Raw genomic sequence first — 17,056 nt, 5'->3', positions numbered from 1 at the left:
TGCGTTTCTATTCATTGTCGGCTCAAGTCTGAGTGGATGATTTGGTCAAACAAACAAAGGACTTCCACCCAGGAAACCCCTGTTCAAGTCCTGCGTGAAAACAAAAGTGAATGTTGACGTCCGTAACTGAAATATTGTGACAAATGTAGTCATTTTAAGCCAAAAAATAGTCTCGTTGTCTAAACATAACCAAGTAGTTTTGTTGTTTTGTTTTGCTTTCCAAAGTTAACCCTGTGTTTTAAAACTGCAACCATTATCCAGGAGTGAATATCTTTCCTTAGAAATGTAATTGAGAAAGCAGTTTAGTTTCATGGGAATGCTTTTTGTTCGGAGACTCAGTGGCATTTACACATTGTGGATCGATTCAAAATGACATAATATACTTAAATGTTTAAGTCCATTAATATCTTGGTATCTATTGACAATAGCATTGTATGTGTCACATGTCTGTTATAAGTGAGTGATGTAACGTTTGTGTTTTAGCCGTTGGATTATATGAATATCGCTGACAACATATTTCTCACTGCACCCTCCTGAGGAGCAGTGATTGATACCAAGTCGTGTAACGGTACTTCACTTTTTACGTGGCATCTGTAATGCTGCCCATCACATGCAAAACTGTACATACCATAGTCCATGCTGATTAATTCAACACTCAGCAGCTACTTTTTCAGCCTGTTGTTGAGGAAGTCCCTCATACTGTCACTTCTGTCTTGCTGTTGGTGACAAAGTATGGTTGTGGAGGCATGTAGCGAGAGCTGTGCAGCTCCTTCTCTGTGATGCAGAGTTTCTTTTGGCCATAGCTCTGCCGGAGTCCCAGCACGTCCCTGCTCTCCCAAGAACTCAGCATCCCTGGGCTGGCAGTGGTGTTGGAGCCGTACGACAGCGACTGGGAGCTGTGGCTCTTGGGGCTTTTGTATTTGTGTCCATTCTGCTTTGCAGACACCTGTCTGGGTGGGCTGTAAGGATTACTCGGCTCTGGCTCCATATCCATCGCCTCCATGGGAAGACTTCCCTTGGTTGTCATCTGGATCACTTGCTGCCGGTTGCTGTAGAAGCTGTCGTTAGCTTTCTCTGCTACCAAATACAGATAAACAACATGATATTTCTTTGTCATTTCGCCTTAATTTGCCATTGCATTGTGTCCTTGGGGAGAACTACTCCAACCTCATGTCATCAAGCATCACAATAACTTTAAAATAGGGATTTAGTGTCACAAAAATATCATTCTAACCATTGCTATATTGTGAGTGCAGTAACCCTTCCTTGATAGTAATAATATATAATGGTATTTGCATTTTTACAACAAGGAACTGCCCTTACTGTGTTTAAATGATGTTTCAGGCCAGCATACTTTTTTTGTTATCACGCAGAGGAAGTGGAACTACTTTATCTGCCCTGTGTGTGTCTGCAGGTATTTAATTTGGCTGCATTAAGTCCTCTACCAACAAGTAGGGGGCAGCCTGAGAGGCAAAACCCAGGGCATAGAAAGTGGGCTGAACACTGGCCACACCATTCATTAACATGTCACGATGTAATGACATGACATGTTTCCCCATCCCCAGTGGAAATTACACCCTTGCGGCAAAGTATTGCAGTGTAGAATGCTAATAGTGTTTACTACATTGTGGAAGCTTAAAATAACCTATCACAGGAAGTCAGAACATGCCTAAATATATATTTTAAGTACATTGTGCCTTACTGGGGTTATCCTAAACATTCAGTGTGATAATGTATTAATAATTAATGAACATTGCATTGCTCTTCGGTGCACCCCACGGGAGTCTTGGACCGACTGGGCTGAGCGGATTCCATACACGTGCTGACATGTATGACATGCTCTACTCCTCATGCCCCACTTGGATGTTTCTTCTATTATATTATCTATTTGTATTAAAGCAATGGCAGTGCCTCCCACTATCCGTGCAATTTGGAAACAACCTCTCAGAGCCTCGGTTAATCTTGTCTACATAAATTAATCCCTCCCTGATTGTATTTTAGACCTTTTTGATGAGAATAGGTCATTGTTATTGGGTAAAAACTAAATCTGATACGACTGACGACTGAAATGCAGCAGCAGAACTCCATAAGGCTGGACGAAATCATGTTTTCTGGCATTTGTCTTGCCATAATCAGCTGCAGTAGTTTGCTTATAAAACCACTGCAGTGTGACTTTTATTATCCAATCAGGTTCAGACAATACATGAAAACAGTGTTTTAATTTAACCTGAGCACACAAGGTCCAGCATTTGCCTTGTCTTAAAATTCCTACTTTTTAAAATGAAATGTCCCTCAGATAACCTTTTATGTGGTCTCTTCATCATCAACAAGCTGTGGCTGATCTCTCAGCTACTGCAGTAAAACCCACACCAGTGCTCATGGATGAACACACATATTATGACCACAGAGGCTCACCATGTACAGTACTACAGTTGCATCTCATCACCATTCCCCAACTCATTTGTGTTTTGATTGCTCCTGATTGTCTCCTGTCCCCAGTCTCATTAGCTAAGATTTGCTCTATTTTTATTTTCCCTAATGATCAGTTTGTTTGACGGCACTTCAGTGGATTAGCAGCGGAGAAGGTTCAGCTGCTCGTGTGAATCACAAAGAGAGTGAGCTGTTTCATGTGATTGGACCTACAACAGATGCACACTGAGCTGTCCTCCTGTCCATCACAGCTAATTGATTCATCTATTAATAGACTCCCATTTCACTGTGCTAAATAGCATCAAATACAGATCCACAAATACATTTATTTATACTGCATTTAAAAAAAAAATGTTTTAACTCTTCAAAGCGAAGCGCCCAGACAAAGATGTCAGGGCAACTTAAAACTATATGTTCTTTGAAATGCCTCCATGATGATTATGATATAAAATATATAAAAAGCGGTGGAAAATAAATCACGTCTGAATCCTTGTTTTTCACTTCATCAGATAAGTCAAAGTTTAAACATTAAATACATTCTATAGGATTTAATATTACAAAGAGAACACTTAATGTTGCCTGGCTATTTGTGCTCCACTCCACCGTAACATATAGCCTGTCAGCCTCACCTGTTGGCTGACATCAGTATTTGAATATGCGCTCACAGCCACTCCTTTTTGTTTGATGTATTTATATTTACAAACAGGCTTTTGAAGAATCTGTTTGCGTCATCCGACTGAGTGATACTATTTTGGCATTTGAAGTTATTTCTTGATTGAAATGCTTGTTTGTCCAGACACTGGCTGCAGACTTTCCAAAATTAGAAGAAAAACAAACGTGCTTCTTTAAATACACTTTCAGTTCCCCTCTCCGTTGCCATTGATGGACTATGGATTATCTGGCAATGCAGAGATTTGATGAAGATTCAAACCAAGGCTCATATTTAAAGATGAAGTACAAGATGAACAACATGTGTTGTGCAGACAGGATTCAGAAAGTAGAAATGAAATAAAAGGCTGAAAAACTGTCATCCTAATGCTGAACTAAAAAGAAAGATGACCGTGAAGCTCACAAATAGCTGCAGCCTTAGAAGAACAATTAACCTTTTTTTTACTGGGTTGTCATTAAACATTTCAAAGCATTTCAGATACATTTTCTTCATTAATAAAAATGCACACACAAATGAAGAAAATGTATGCATTTAATATAATCTATACATTATATTTATTCCAGTTCACTCAATTTAACCTTGAGGCTCTTTCTTATATGATGCAGAGAAACCCTGATTAATTATGCTGGTTCCATTTATAGAGGATGTAATGTGCTACTTAATTAGATGAAACCTTACCCACAGCCTTCAGCGTGGCGTACTTGTTGAGGTCCTTGACAGGCTTCTGTTGTTCATATGGGCTGGGAATCTGGCCCACAGCGGGGTAAAGCTGCGTTATCAGAGTTGATGCCTGAGCCACGTTGTTCATATGGTTGCTGTCTAAAGGAGAGAAAAAATGCAAATTCTTAATGCAAAAAAAAAATCCCCTGATCCCCGGATGTGATTATTTATTAGCTTTCAATGGAATAATACTGTGATGAAATTATATATTGAGATATCGTGAGACACAAGTATGTTGTTAAAATTGAAAATAACAAATAACATTCTTTTGCTTAGAAAATTGGATCATTTTGCACAAAATAGTCTTATTTAATAATCAGAAAACATGTTGTAATCAAGATCTGAAATGACCTATATGGGCATAGATAGAAACGATCATTTTCTATCTATGCCCTAATTCCCTTTGAAAGATTTAATATGTTAAAATGTGTATAGACCATGGATGTGAAGTGTGAATATAGAATAATTGTTGCTGTAACTTGGTCGTGTCACTTTCCCTTAAGTACATTTTTCTGGGGGCCCAGCTGGAGAGAGTCATGACTGCTCTTTGTGAAACTGTACTAATCCTTCAGCAGACATCTGGTAAATTAAGGGGTGCACAGCCACGAGACTGGCCCCCTGCCTCCTGGCATCGCAGAGCAAACAGATGTTCAGAGTGTCTTTTCTCTGGTTAGCAGAATGTACCAATTTACAGGCGGCCGTTTGAAGACAGTGCAGTGTTTTATATATCAGAGTAGAGATATCAACAGGTTTATGGGCCACTACTTGATGCGTATAGTTTTGCTTATTCATTAATTACCTGCTGATCTTCATCTTGACCTCTTAGTAAGTCACAATTATAGTTGTGTTTTAATGAGGTCGTGACTAAAGACTCTGCAAATTCACAAAAGAATAATGCGTCTTTTGCAACAGCGAAGCCTATGCTAGTAGGACAAAATGAAACCATGTAATTCTCAAGGCACCCACAAAAGGAGAAAAGCAACCATCACTGTGCTGCCAGCCCAGTGGCTTCTCTGTTTGCATGTATTTACCTCAGACTATATGCATTTTATGTGCAAAATTGTCCCTTTTCTCTTTACATAAGCCTCATGCCAAAAGAGTCCAATTCAGAAAGATCTGTGTTAATAGCCACATGCAGTCGAGTCAAATGATTGACGTCTTCAGAGAGTTGGTGGTAACTGAAGCTTATACATAAGGGGTGTCCACTCAACCTAATTTATTGTGGGATGCAGTGACAGGCAGCAGGGACAGTTGTGCGGTGAAAAATACATAAAAAAAGGAAAATCTTTGAAAATACATGTAAAAAAAAAACATTTAAAAAAAAAGGAAAACAATGTCTCAAAGGTCACAACTACCTCTTAAAATAGGAAAATGTATTAACATTTGCCTCATTGTGTTTTTATCCACCCGTCAATATGGGCACATAGAAAGGAGAGACGTTAAATGAGCCAGAGCCCGGTCCATATGGCCCGACTCGACTCGGCTTCTGGCTTCGGCAGACTCTTGGCCCAATAATAGCAACAGCCTGAAGGACGTTTATGCTTTGCTACTTGTATGATTGCAATTAAATGCAATAAAAGGGAAAATTGCCCTCAGCTGCAAAACTTTATGGATGTGTTTACGCTATAATATCGTGAAGGCAATATCTCTGGTGAAGGGGACCTTGAGACGGGGCAGATAGCGGTTACACGGTGCTACCAGCGGCCACGATCCATTATTTGGGAATTTGCCGCTTATTGTGTTATTTGTCATGATGCAATTGTTTTTTTTTAAAGGCGACCTCAGAGGAGTTTCCAGTATTAATCTACTGTGAGTCTGAACACAAAAAGATGTCCATCAAGTCATTGCCGCCGTTGCTAATGGTTAAAGTTTATACACTTTAAATTGTGAGGTGTCCACTAGTCCTTGGTCTAGAATGTGTCTCATAAAAACAGATCATTTATACAGAAAATAGGTTAATTAGGCTCTTATTCCCCGCTGGTCAGCAAGAAACATTATCACTGTGCTAATTAATTTTTGGAAAGTCTCAAACTGTTAATGCTGTCTAATGAAATGATGCAGAGGACGGCTTTGACAACTCTTTCCCTCCACTACACCTCAACAAGGGGCTGGTGTCTTGAGCAAAATCCCACTTTGAGGGTTATTTGAGGCACCACTGTGTTCTCCTTCTAATAAGGCTGTCTTATTACGAGCTGCTGTATTATCCTGTTTCATTGAAAGCCTTATTAAAACGAGTCGTTGAGAAAGACAGCACACAGCACCCTCATTAAATCCTTTACGAATGCCTAACCAACAAAAGTGACTAGATGCTCCCAAAGTGTAGTAGGCAGTTTGTGCCTCAAATCTGTTGCTTTGCCAGGTTCATCCAGGGCTTGTTGACCTGTTTCAGTTTCTTACAAATCCTGGTAAGTGGGCCATGCACACATGCTCTCATTCAATGTGATTTTGTTCAAGCTAAAAGTTATATTAGATTTTATTTTTCCATTGAGGTCATTGAATGTACTTCACTTTGAATGTATTTAACCTTGACAAGGCATGATTAATACTGATTTTTAGGAAATTATCTGAGGTACCATTGTGTTCTCAGCAAAATAGCATATAGCGTCTGACCCCACCATTGTGCTGATCTCATTCTGCAGTCAAGGTCAGGGTTTCCCCTGAAAGGTAGAAGCCCACCGAAGGTAAATCCTTTCAATAGTTACCGATGTACACTGAGTCCTTGTTATATCTCTATTATATTGTCCTCCATTTACTTTTTCAGCCTCTCTGAAAGTCGGGTAGCCCAGATTTCCTTTACACGTAGTCTAGGATTTCACTGCAGTTAGTAAATGAGGACGACACTTTTATGAATATTTGGTGCAACTTTGCTATTTTCAGGATACCAAACTTGGTTAAACCAAGGTGCAGGTGTATGTACTTGTTTTTCCTCCATCTTTAATGTGTATCTAACTTTGTGCTGTTGACTGAGTGTCATTTGAGCTTGTACTGTTGTCAAAGTCACAGCTTTTATGTCAGCTGCTGGAAGAAAGTAGGCCACTTCTGGAGACTTGTAAGGTTAAAGACTCCATGGTTGTTGCGGGGAATAAGCGAGTTAACACTCCAGACACAGACACCACCCTGGAACTCATAAAAGATTTAGCAGAGTATTTTGGGAGCTGTATGCCCTGAAATAAATGGTGCAAGGAGAAGGGCGCTCTTATTTACAGGCAGCCTACTTTCAAGTTAGTGATGAAAATATTGTGTTATCTCTGAGTCAATATCTTTCTTTTTCTGTCACACCCATGGAACTCAAAGATTTTGTTTATTTTGTATTTCTGCATTATTCATAACTATTAGTTGTACTTACTCTTATGTTTGATGAAACATATTTTCAGACATACTGTATATATTACCCATATTATTTATTGATGGTAAGAATAATTGGTTTGAGTAATTTGTGGACAGGCTTTTCAATTATTTCGTTAAAAATGACAAGGTGTAAAACATATTGGAAAGTGTGCACTTGTTAAAAGAATACAAAAATACTTTACTTTCATGTGATGCCATTTTTATGAAGCAGAATACATAGTTCTCTATTAAGTTGCTAATTTGTTTAAAAGAGTAATTCATGCTGTTTGAAAATTAATTTGTTTGTTTATGTAGAATTTACAAGTTCATAAAGTGTCTCATTCTTCGTCAATTGTAAAGACCACAGACAAATCGCATGACCAGTAGCAGATATGTATTATCCCAAAGGTTTCAGTCAGATAATCTTAATTATCTCAAAGAGTTCGACTCCATTGATGCCAGCAGATACAACCTAATACAGATAATAAGAAAATAATAATCCGCACATCACAACATTGCTGCACATATCTGTTATTGGAAATCACAACGACAAATTCACTGCATTCAAAACCCTTTTTGAATAGCAAGTTTAAAGTATTGCATAAAATAACCCCTATTTAGCCAACATGTGACAATAATACCGTATGTTTTTGTCTCTTCCTTAAAAGTAATGTAGATTTGATCAGCTTGACTGAATAACTTTCATTTTTGACATCCTAAAGAGCTTCAAGGTATGACAGTCAAGGTGGTGTGGAAACTATTGCATCAGTCGAACTTAAGCATACACCCACTCAAAATGGAGATAGACAGTGAATTTGAAATTCTTCAAAATCTGTGACGATTTTCTAACTTCAACTATATTAGTCTGTTATATGGTAGTGAAGCCTTATACACATATTTCTTCACTCATATACAACATTAAACTGAAGGTACAAATAATGGTTACACACTTAAAATTGAGAACTATTTAATATCTATTAAATACATGTTGAATAAGTGGTCAATAGGGTAAAATTGAAGTTAACAATCCACTCACTTTCCACTCAATTTAACAAACTGTTACAATCTGTGTGTTTGAGCTCTGTGTATTATCAGTTTCTAATTACCTCCTGAAAGAGTTGAGGCTTCAGTACACAGTTTGGAGTACAGTATATGGCAGGTGGAAAATAAAACTTCCATTTGGGAGCAATTTCTCAGCTGCTGTCAGAGGTAATGCTGCTGAGATACATTTCTATCTGGCAGTGGGGAAACGGACTGTCATGCACCAGTGAAGCGTTGGCAGTGAGCGGAGACTTTGTTCTCTCTGGCTGACTGCCTGGAGTAAAAAGAGGCCACACTTCACAATTGCCCCATGTGCGCTCATGGCCAGCCGGACATGAACATGATAGTACTGGGAGCCGAAGAAGCCCAGCTCTCATAGTCTGTATCACTGCTGTCTTGAGGAGAATGAGAGCTAACAGATTTGTGTTATCTTTGACAGGCAATATGAGGAGCGGGGGCCATCCTTTTGGAGCATTTCAATTACTGATTTGCACCACTATTCGTAATATACACTGACTATTACAGCTGGGACATTGTGATACCTGTCTCTAGAAAGCACAGCTGGAGAGGGCAAGTACAGGACTGATCCATGTGGCAGAATATATCACCTCACCTCTTGTAACCTCGTAAGAATTGCTGTCAAGAAAACAACAATCATACCTGTGCTGTTGCTGGCTCTATGACACAGATTGTCTCCCATGTATCCCTGAAAGATATAGTCAATGCGCCATGCTTCTCACCGTCTAAGATCACCAAACAAACAGAGAGCGACAATATCTTCTCCAATGTCATAAAATCTTAATTAAATAAAAAAGTTGTTATATATTTATACTCCAAAAGTACTTTTTTAAGGTTGATTTGAGTGGTTATTTAGGATTCAAGCCTACTTTTACAACTATACAAGACTAAATATGAGGTTTTTGCCCAGTAAAAAGCCACAAAATAACTCTGATTCTGACCACAGAGACCGAGCTGCATCATATGTCCAAGTTGTTCTGTTCGCTGTTAGCTGGGAGCCAAACACATCGTCCAAACCAATAAAACCAAGCAAACCGTTTCCCCCCCCTGTGTCTCACTTGCGGCCCCTACTGGCCGGAGGCCGGTCAGAGTAGTGCGTGAGGAGTCAGCAGTCGATCAATGGCATTATCAGACCGGCAATACAAGGTGATTGAAGATAGAGTGAGTCCCCGCAACCGACAGAGGACCTCGAGTGTGGAGCCTTAAATGAACATTTACAATATTACGCTGTTTGATGCAACAGCAGAGATACACACACGCACACGCATGACCAATCTCATTATCTCCTGGTGAAGATAATAATAATAATCCTGAAAGAATACAATATATAATATAAGGCATATATCAGGCATTTCTTCTTTTTTATTATTATTATTTTTTTACAAAAGTGACATAACCCTTTTAAATAGGTGTAGTCACTGTACTTGCTTCACACTGGCTCACATCATTGATTAGTTTCTTTCATTTTCTGTACTCTAAGGACCAGCAGGAAAAAATGGGATTTTAAATCAGGACACGAGTTCCTCAGTGTGTTCACGTCCAGTGTGTGTAATGTCAGATATACAAACACCGACCCCTTTGTTGCCTTTGTTTATTCTAATTAGCATGTTTTTCCTTCACACTATACAGGCAGAATAGTGTAGTATAAAATTGTCCATAGTATACTAAGGAAAGTATATCTCTCAGTCCTCACATGTTGGCTGGTTTGTAATAAACCGATAATTATTCTGAAGAGGCGAGACAGAAAGCGCTCTGATTTTAGATTTATTCATTATTTATTTGTCAGTGCTGACACTTCACCTCTGCTGTTTTTAAGGAGAGAAAAAAAATAAGCTCAGTTAAAAACAAACAAATGTAGACAGCTCCTGAACTAGAATACCTCTTAAATGTCTGAGGTTATTTATGCTTGATGGAAAATTGCATTTGTCAGTTCAGTGATATTTATAGTAAATGAGATGGGAGAGTCACATGCAACTTGGAAGTTGTAAGGTGACAAAACACCTTGTGGCAGGAGATCACATTGAGGTTTACGTTAAACATACATAACCTTTCAGAACCAAAACATGTGCATTCCCTGGATTGCGCCTATGTTGGGGAGTCACTCATCAAGAATATGAATTGATTGAGGGCATTTAGTGTTTCAGATAACTTAATTTAATTGTAATTGTATGAGCTATGAGGTAATTACAGTCATCTTCCTTGTGTGCCAAGAACGGGAAGGTTTTCATTACAATTGCAAATCACACCAGGTGCTTTTCACTAATTAGCAAACCTTCCAAGCTAATCAGGGAAATCACCCACTGTACTCTCCTGCTGGACTGAGAACACGCTCACTTCTGGCCTTCCATAGCACAAGAATAATCCCAGATATTGATTTGCATCTGCCTCAAGGGAAAAGCATCCAGATTAAGGATTTAATTTTTACAATGTAACTGAAGCACTACATCATCACCTGGCTTGATTATTATTTTTTTGATTGATTCATTGGCGTCTAACTTTCATTGTTAAGGAAGTCCAGTGTGTTTCTTTCACTGTATACTTCATTGGACAATCAGTATCTGGAGAGTTTCTCCTTTTAAATGTCAGTTACTTACCGCAGGTGTTTATAAATAAAGAATATAACTTTAAAAATGTTGCTTAACTGTGTCTTTAAAACCTTTTTTTAATGTCAGATGAAATTTGCCATAATTACTGGTGGGGGGGGCATTTCGCAGGTTAGCATGAAAAACAACTCTTTTCTGTCAGTACATTTCTCTGTGGGTGTGTGTAAGTGTTGATGTCGATGATCTAAAGAGCGAGAGTGATATGTGTGAGGCTGTTGCTTACTATAAGTATACAATAAGTATTTGCCAAGAAGCCGAGCTCAAGGTTGTCGGTGGTAATTAGTGTGTATGTTTAATGATTGCTGAGGGCATGACTAATTGCTTCACCAGCCCGCAGGATTGTTGAGGGACCTTTTTTTTTTTCTTCCACCACTTCATCTATTTCAGGACAGGCATGTAAATAAACATGGCTCACAATTCAAGGTTTGTATTGGTTTTAAATAGAATCTCTGAATTTATGAGTATCTTTTTTAATTAGTTGTGGTGGTACAAATCTGGCAGCAGTGTTAGTAAATATATGCAACCCGATGTTTACACAAACTGCTCCGTCATGTGAACATACATGTAGGTGTTTAGCTCGGGGGTGTGCGATGTCGCAGTACTTACGGAGACTGTTGACTGTTAGTCTGGTCTGGATGTTCTCGTAGTGCTGGCCAAGTCCAATGTCGTCCGTATGTTCTGAGGCAGGATGGCGGATAACGTGTGCGAGAGCTCTGGAATGACAAAGAACAATCTCAGACAGGACATTTTTCAGTATTTTACAGACTCTGTGCAGGCCAGCGGTGCATTTTGTTGGGTCACAGTTCTTCAAAGTCACAAAGTAAAGGGATTGTTTGGGTCCTCTGAAATAAACCATTTGACAGTTTGAAAAACAAATGATAGGAGTATTTTTTTTAATCAGCCACATCTAAGTTTAGAGGTTATGTGCTTGGTTGGAGGAAGGTCATGGTAAACAGAGAGCAGGAGGCAGAAACACAAACTGCTGTCTCTGCTGTCAATGTCACCAGAATGGGTTAAAAGTGATCAACAGAGGCTGAAATATTCTGACCTTTAGTCCTTAGCAGAGTTGTAAATTAGCTTTTTCTTTTTCTCTTCTTTTTTTACCAGGCTCCTTTATCTAATCACACTTTTTTGTATGATGTTATACCACAATTTACGTTAATATAGAGTATTATGGTAATCAAATATTTATTCACTTAGGATTATCCATTTTTAACTATATCTCCCTCAAACCACACACACACACACTCAGACAATAAACGATATGCACCTGGTTGCATATGGTTGGTTTGCGAACACGATCCACCAATAAAATAATTAGAATTGTTTGATTGGTGAATTAGAAATGTAGCATACTTTTATGTTTTGCAGCTGCACCAACATGACTGGTATCCAATTTTTCCTACATTTCCCATAATGCAAATCGATAGCATCTTTCTTTAGACTCTCTGCCTCCTTCGTGTTCCACATCTAAAGTGTTGGGTCGCTTTTTTAGTTACACTCCCCCAACAGTGACATTTACACACTGATGATCCACCATTATTCCAAATAGAGCAGTATTCCAAATTTGAAGTGAGCATATTCCTTTTAGATATTTTTTATTTTGGTCTTATTCCAAATATGTATCATTTTTTCGATCAAGATGTGGGATATTATTGTTGTTCCAGAAGCATTCATTGGACCTGTAAACAGCGCATTCAGAATATGCGTCATATTTCGGGTTTTTGCTTCAGTTTGTGACTCATTGCCTCTTGGCTCTGTGTGTTGACAGAAAGAGAAACACATCTACTTATACACATTATGATAGATTTAGTTTGTGGATATGCCCAAATATTGCACCGCCGACCTTTTCAAAAACCTTTTCATTCCTTACTGTTTGAAGGACTTAAACTGTTAAACATGCATGTAAACGGGACTATTATTGGAATATTAATTTTTATTCGCCATGTAAACCGCTGAAAAGAAATACGGTCATTTTCGGAATGAAGGCAAAACACAGAATATGTTATGTATGCAAAGGTAATCAGTGATGTCATAATATACCAAAGCTAACCCAGAGTGCACCGCTATAGTGGACGGCAGAAAGGTGAGAACAGAAGCCAAAACAGTACTGTCAACTGGTCTAAAGGAGCATTATACGACTTTCAGAGCATTGATGAAGCAGCAAACAACTATTTTCCATGTAGAGATATGGTGGAGTAATGTCTACCTGAGCAGAGAATGAAGTCACTCCCCCTCTGTGTGTGTTGTACGATGCTGGGCAGACTGCGCATGCTTTTAGTTCATGCTAGTGCATGGTTAGCTCATGGCCGCCGTAGTTCCTACTGTCAGTAGCATTAGCTTCTCATCGTCGCTCCGGCATTGCCATGTTGAGAGCCGTTAAGAAGCAATCAAAATTCTTCTCCTATTTTGCACCTTATAGAGTCACATCGAAAACGCTGTTGCAGTTCCATTATTGTAATTATGTAAAATATATTGAAAACTATTTAGAAGTTCACAATGTCAAGCAGTGAACTGTCCTGGTCACAAATATCTTTTTATTTTTTATTTTACAACTATGTTCAGTGCTTGTTTGTGGCTTGAAAGATCAGCCCCGTCCAGGTATCCAAGTAACATCCTCTAAACAACTCCACCTCATCTCAGTGACAGTGTACCAGTCAACTTGTTACGTGCAGTGTCATTAACAACATGCATTTGTTGCATGCAAAGAGTGGAAACTAAAGCCTGGACTGAATAATACTCTTTTACCTGACAAAGATGAACACAGTGTTTCCTTTGTGTAGACGTTTTCTAGCCCAAAATCAGTCTCTCGAGGAGACTGCAAGAGAGTAATTAAGCCTCTTTGTGTGCATATCTGAAGTGTATTTGAGGAAAGATTGAGAGTGTGTGTGTGTGTTGTGTGTGTGTTTATTTGTTTGATGCTCACAAACATGTCTGCAATTATTTTTTACGGCATGTACAAATTAAAAAGTCAGCCCACATTCAAACTGCACATTTTGCAAATAATGAACAATACATTACATCAGTGGATGTGCCTGTTTTTACCAAAACGGTGCCACATTACAGCCGACCTTGTGCATAATGACATAATAATAGAGACATCCTTCACTTACTGAGTTATAGTTGGACAAAACAAGGCAGTTGTAACTGGAGCAGGCACGGTTGTAAATTCAAGGCCAAGGACAATATAACAAATATAACAACACACAATTGTGTAACACTGACCAAATTGTGTTTTGGATGGACTCTCTGAGACATAAAAACCGATGAAATTGAGGTTGGACTGAAGTGAAAAAGGCTACAAAAGCTGAATCCATTTTCCTATAAAACTCCAGGACGTTGTGACTTTGAGTGTTACACGGTTTTATCTACAACACTACCTGTTGCACACGAGTTAACACGGCAGGACCCTGTAACACACAGCGTGATGCCAGGGAAAGCGTTGACGACCCACCTTGACATATTCTCCCTGTGCGGACGGTGCGTCTTCTCCAAACCGAGCTTGGTGAAAATCCCTATCAGTGCCATTATGGCCACGACCCCGCATATCACGTACACAATGAGGTTCGTTTTATCCTTTGAGGCGTCCTGCGTAACGTCCACTTTCGCCGGAGGTCTCCCTGTCATCATCCACGGCGGCGTGTCGTAGTTCTTACAGGTGGTCTGGTCCAGTCGGGAGCTTTTAAACGCGCAGCAAAACCTGAAGCCACAGGTGCCGCAGCAGTACAGGTAGCTGCCCGTCCTGCACACGAACGGCGGATCCCACTGGCCCATCACGTCGTAGTATCCGCGGCACTTGTCCTCCACATGCGGGCTCTCTGTGACCCCGCCGTCCCCTTCATTAGAGTCGTTAAACCCGGTCACCAGCATGAACTCGTCGACGGTCTGACCCGGCTCGCCCTCCGCGTTGCACACCATAACTTTCACCAGAAAGTACCCGAGCAGCAGCTCGGTGCCCCGCATCGTTGCTCACTTTGTAGCCCGCGCTCGACGCCCCGAGACGCTCTCACAAGCCCGGACGCATCTTCCGAAGAGACGAGACACTGCCATGCGTAAATGGATTTAGGCTGATTCCAACTTCCATGCGTAAAAGCACAGTGCGCCCCTGTACTTTGATCTCCTTGAAGAAGAAGAAAAAATTACAAGTATTGTGCAAATATATAGATAGGCAGGGCTCCTTCCAAAGAACAGTCTACTGTAGTAAATAGTTGGAGAGAGGCAGCAGCACTGAAGAGGTGTGTGTGCACCTGTCTGTATGAGAGGATGGAGAGGATGGAGAGAGAGAGAGAGAGAGAGAGAGAGAGAGAGAGAGAGAGAGAGAGAGAGAGAGAGAGAGAGAGAGAGAGAGAGAGAGAGAGAGAGAGAGAGAGAGAGAGAGAGAGAGAGAGAGAGAGAGACTCTCTTGTAATCATTGATCCACAACAACTCAATTAAATAATTAAATAAGAACCGTAAAAAAAAAAAAAGTCTTTCAAGACCTATAATTTTTTTAAGAGACTTTAGCTGGAGATTTATTAATTGCAGAATGCCACAAGCAAGGCATTGATCTGCTCTCTGACATGTTTATTCTGAATATTCTGTGTGATACTTGTTCGGCGTGAGACAAGTAATGATGATGATGACGATGTCTGTCAATCTGAACGTCTGTCTTTGGTTCATAGAAAAAAAGAAAAAAGGATCACAACAGCTCGGCATTATAATTTATGGTTTCAAGAAGACACTTAACAAGTCATTACTTTCTGGAAGTCAACATAATGAGAATATGTTAACGTATAACACCTTAATTCAAGCTTCATCCCTTCTGGCCTCTGTTATTATCACCTCTCCCACACAATATGATATACAATATGACAAGTGATATCGAAGCAAACTCCCAACAAGGACACAGTTCTGAAGAGGATTCATCTCTGCAATTCTTTAGATGGGTCAAATCAAATACATTGAATAGAATATAAGCACAAAATGATCATGGAATGATACTGTGCTAGTCAAGCTTAATTTAAATGTACTCTCAGCCTGGTTTGTATACATGACTCATACACCAACTGGTACACTACAGGCCTTGAATCTTGTTGTTCTAGAAATGAAAATAAGCCCTGAATATTATTACGACCAGTACGATGTATTCATGTAATCATTATCTCTGGATTAGAGTTTGATTAACCTACAGATGTCCTGTCTAATGTAATGTTATCATATGCAGAGCACTTTTTCCAATCTTCATTTCATTAGATTGTTCATATGTCAACGATGCACTTCAGCTATTAATTACTGACCGTTTACAACCAGTAACAGATGATGAACCGGCATTGACGAGCAAGGATCTGCAAAATAGACAGCTATTTATTTTTAGAGAAACCTTTTTATCTAAAATTAGGATTAGTGGAAGGAGGCTCACCATCTGCCACTTGAGAAATCTTGCTCTTTCTTTTGTTTGTTTGATGTTGAATCGTCTTAGCCATGGGAGGCTACTGTTATTTACAATCGTCAGGGGACTTTTTTCTTGCCTTGTCTTTGTGCTTCTTTAAAGTTTACTATAAATAATTTGCACAACCCCCAAAGAAGAAACTTCAGACTTCCTGTTAAAGTCAAAACACAAACAGCTTCATTAGGACCAGATAAACTCTAGATGATGACATTTCATTTGAATGTCCGATTCGTAACAAATAAAGTGATTAGCTGTCAAATGCAACACACACACACACATTATAGTTTGGTTTGTGTTGATGCCCTCCACCAGTTGGTATTCTAGCTGTGGGGCTGCTCGGTGTCATTGACACCCTCTTGTTGATGAGTCACTGTGTCCATGAATCATACAGTGAAGTTAACAAAACTTTTATTCCTGTGTGAAAATAAGATAAACAATATTTAAGGTTCACTTTCAACTCTTCCGAGTCTTGTTTTTGAAACAGGAACAAGTGACATATCTCCACAGGACAAGTCTGGGATGAGAGTAATCGCATGTGCAAGCAGTTTGTGCTTCTGGGCTCCTTCATAACTCTTACCGGGAGCAGGTGGGAAGGAGACAGTGTTGTAATTCTGCTCAGACGGAGAGCGTCTGATTGATTCTGCACACATTGTGGAAATTGAATGTAATCCCTCTCTGGTAAAATTTCCAGGCCACCTGCATGGATACTATGACATAAGAGCCTCAGGATAACCTTTTTATCAATTGAAAAGCATAAAAAGAAGAATGTTAATGTTGATATTCAAATGATAAATGGACTGTATTTATTCAGCACTTTTC

General features: G+C 39.4%; 2 protein-coding genes across 4 annotated transcripts in view; one reads left to right on the top strand and one right to left on the bottom strand.

The window, feature by feature from the left end:
- mrtfbb (myocardin related transcription factor Bb) overlaps positions 1-17,056 on the top strand; it is a 70,204-nt gene that overhangs the window by 18,990 nt on the left and 34,158 nt on the right. The gene's annotated exons all lie outside the window — the stretch shown is intronic.
- shisa9b (shisa family member 9b) lies at positions 318-14,988 on the bottom strand. The gene is made up of 4 exons (XM_068578800.1): positions 14,264-14,988; positions 11,416-11,522; positions 3,779-3,919; positions 318-1,077 (listed from the first exon to the last, which is right to left on the bottom strand). Exons 1-4 carry the CDS (start codon positions 14,770-14,772, stop codon positions 695-697), a joined length of 1,140 nt encoding a protein of 379 aa, XP_068434901.1. The 5' UTR covers positions 14,773-14,988; the 3' UTR covers positions 318-694.

The sequence above is a fragment of the Clinocottus analis genome, unplaced genomic scaffold (genome assembly GCF_023055335.1).
Source record: "Clinocottus analis isolate CAN_PGR_092001 unplaced genomic scaffold, fCliAna1.0.p SCAF_16, whole genome shotgun sequence".
Classification (NCBI taxonomy): Eukaryota; Metazoa; Chordata; class Actinopteri; order Perciformes; family Cottidae; genus Clinocottus; species Clinocottus analis.
Note: the sequence above shows the minus strand (reverse complement) of the source record. Positions and strands in the feature narration are given on the sequence as shown.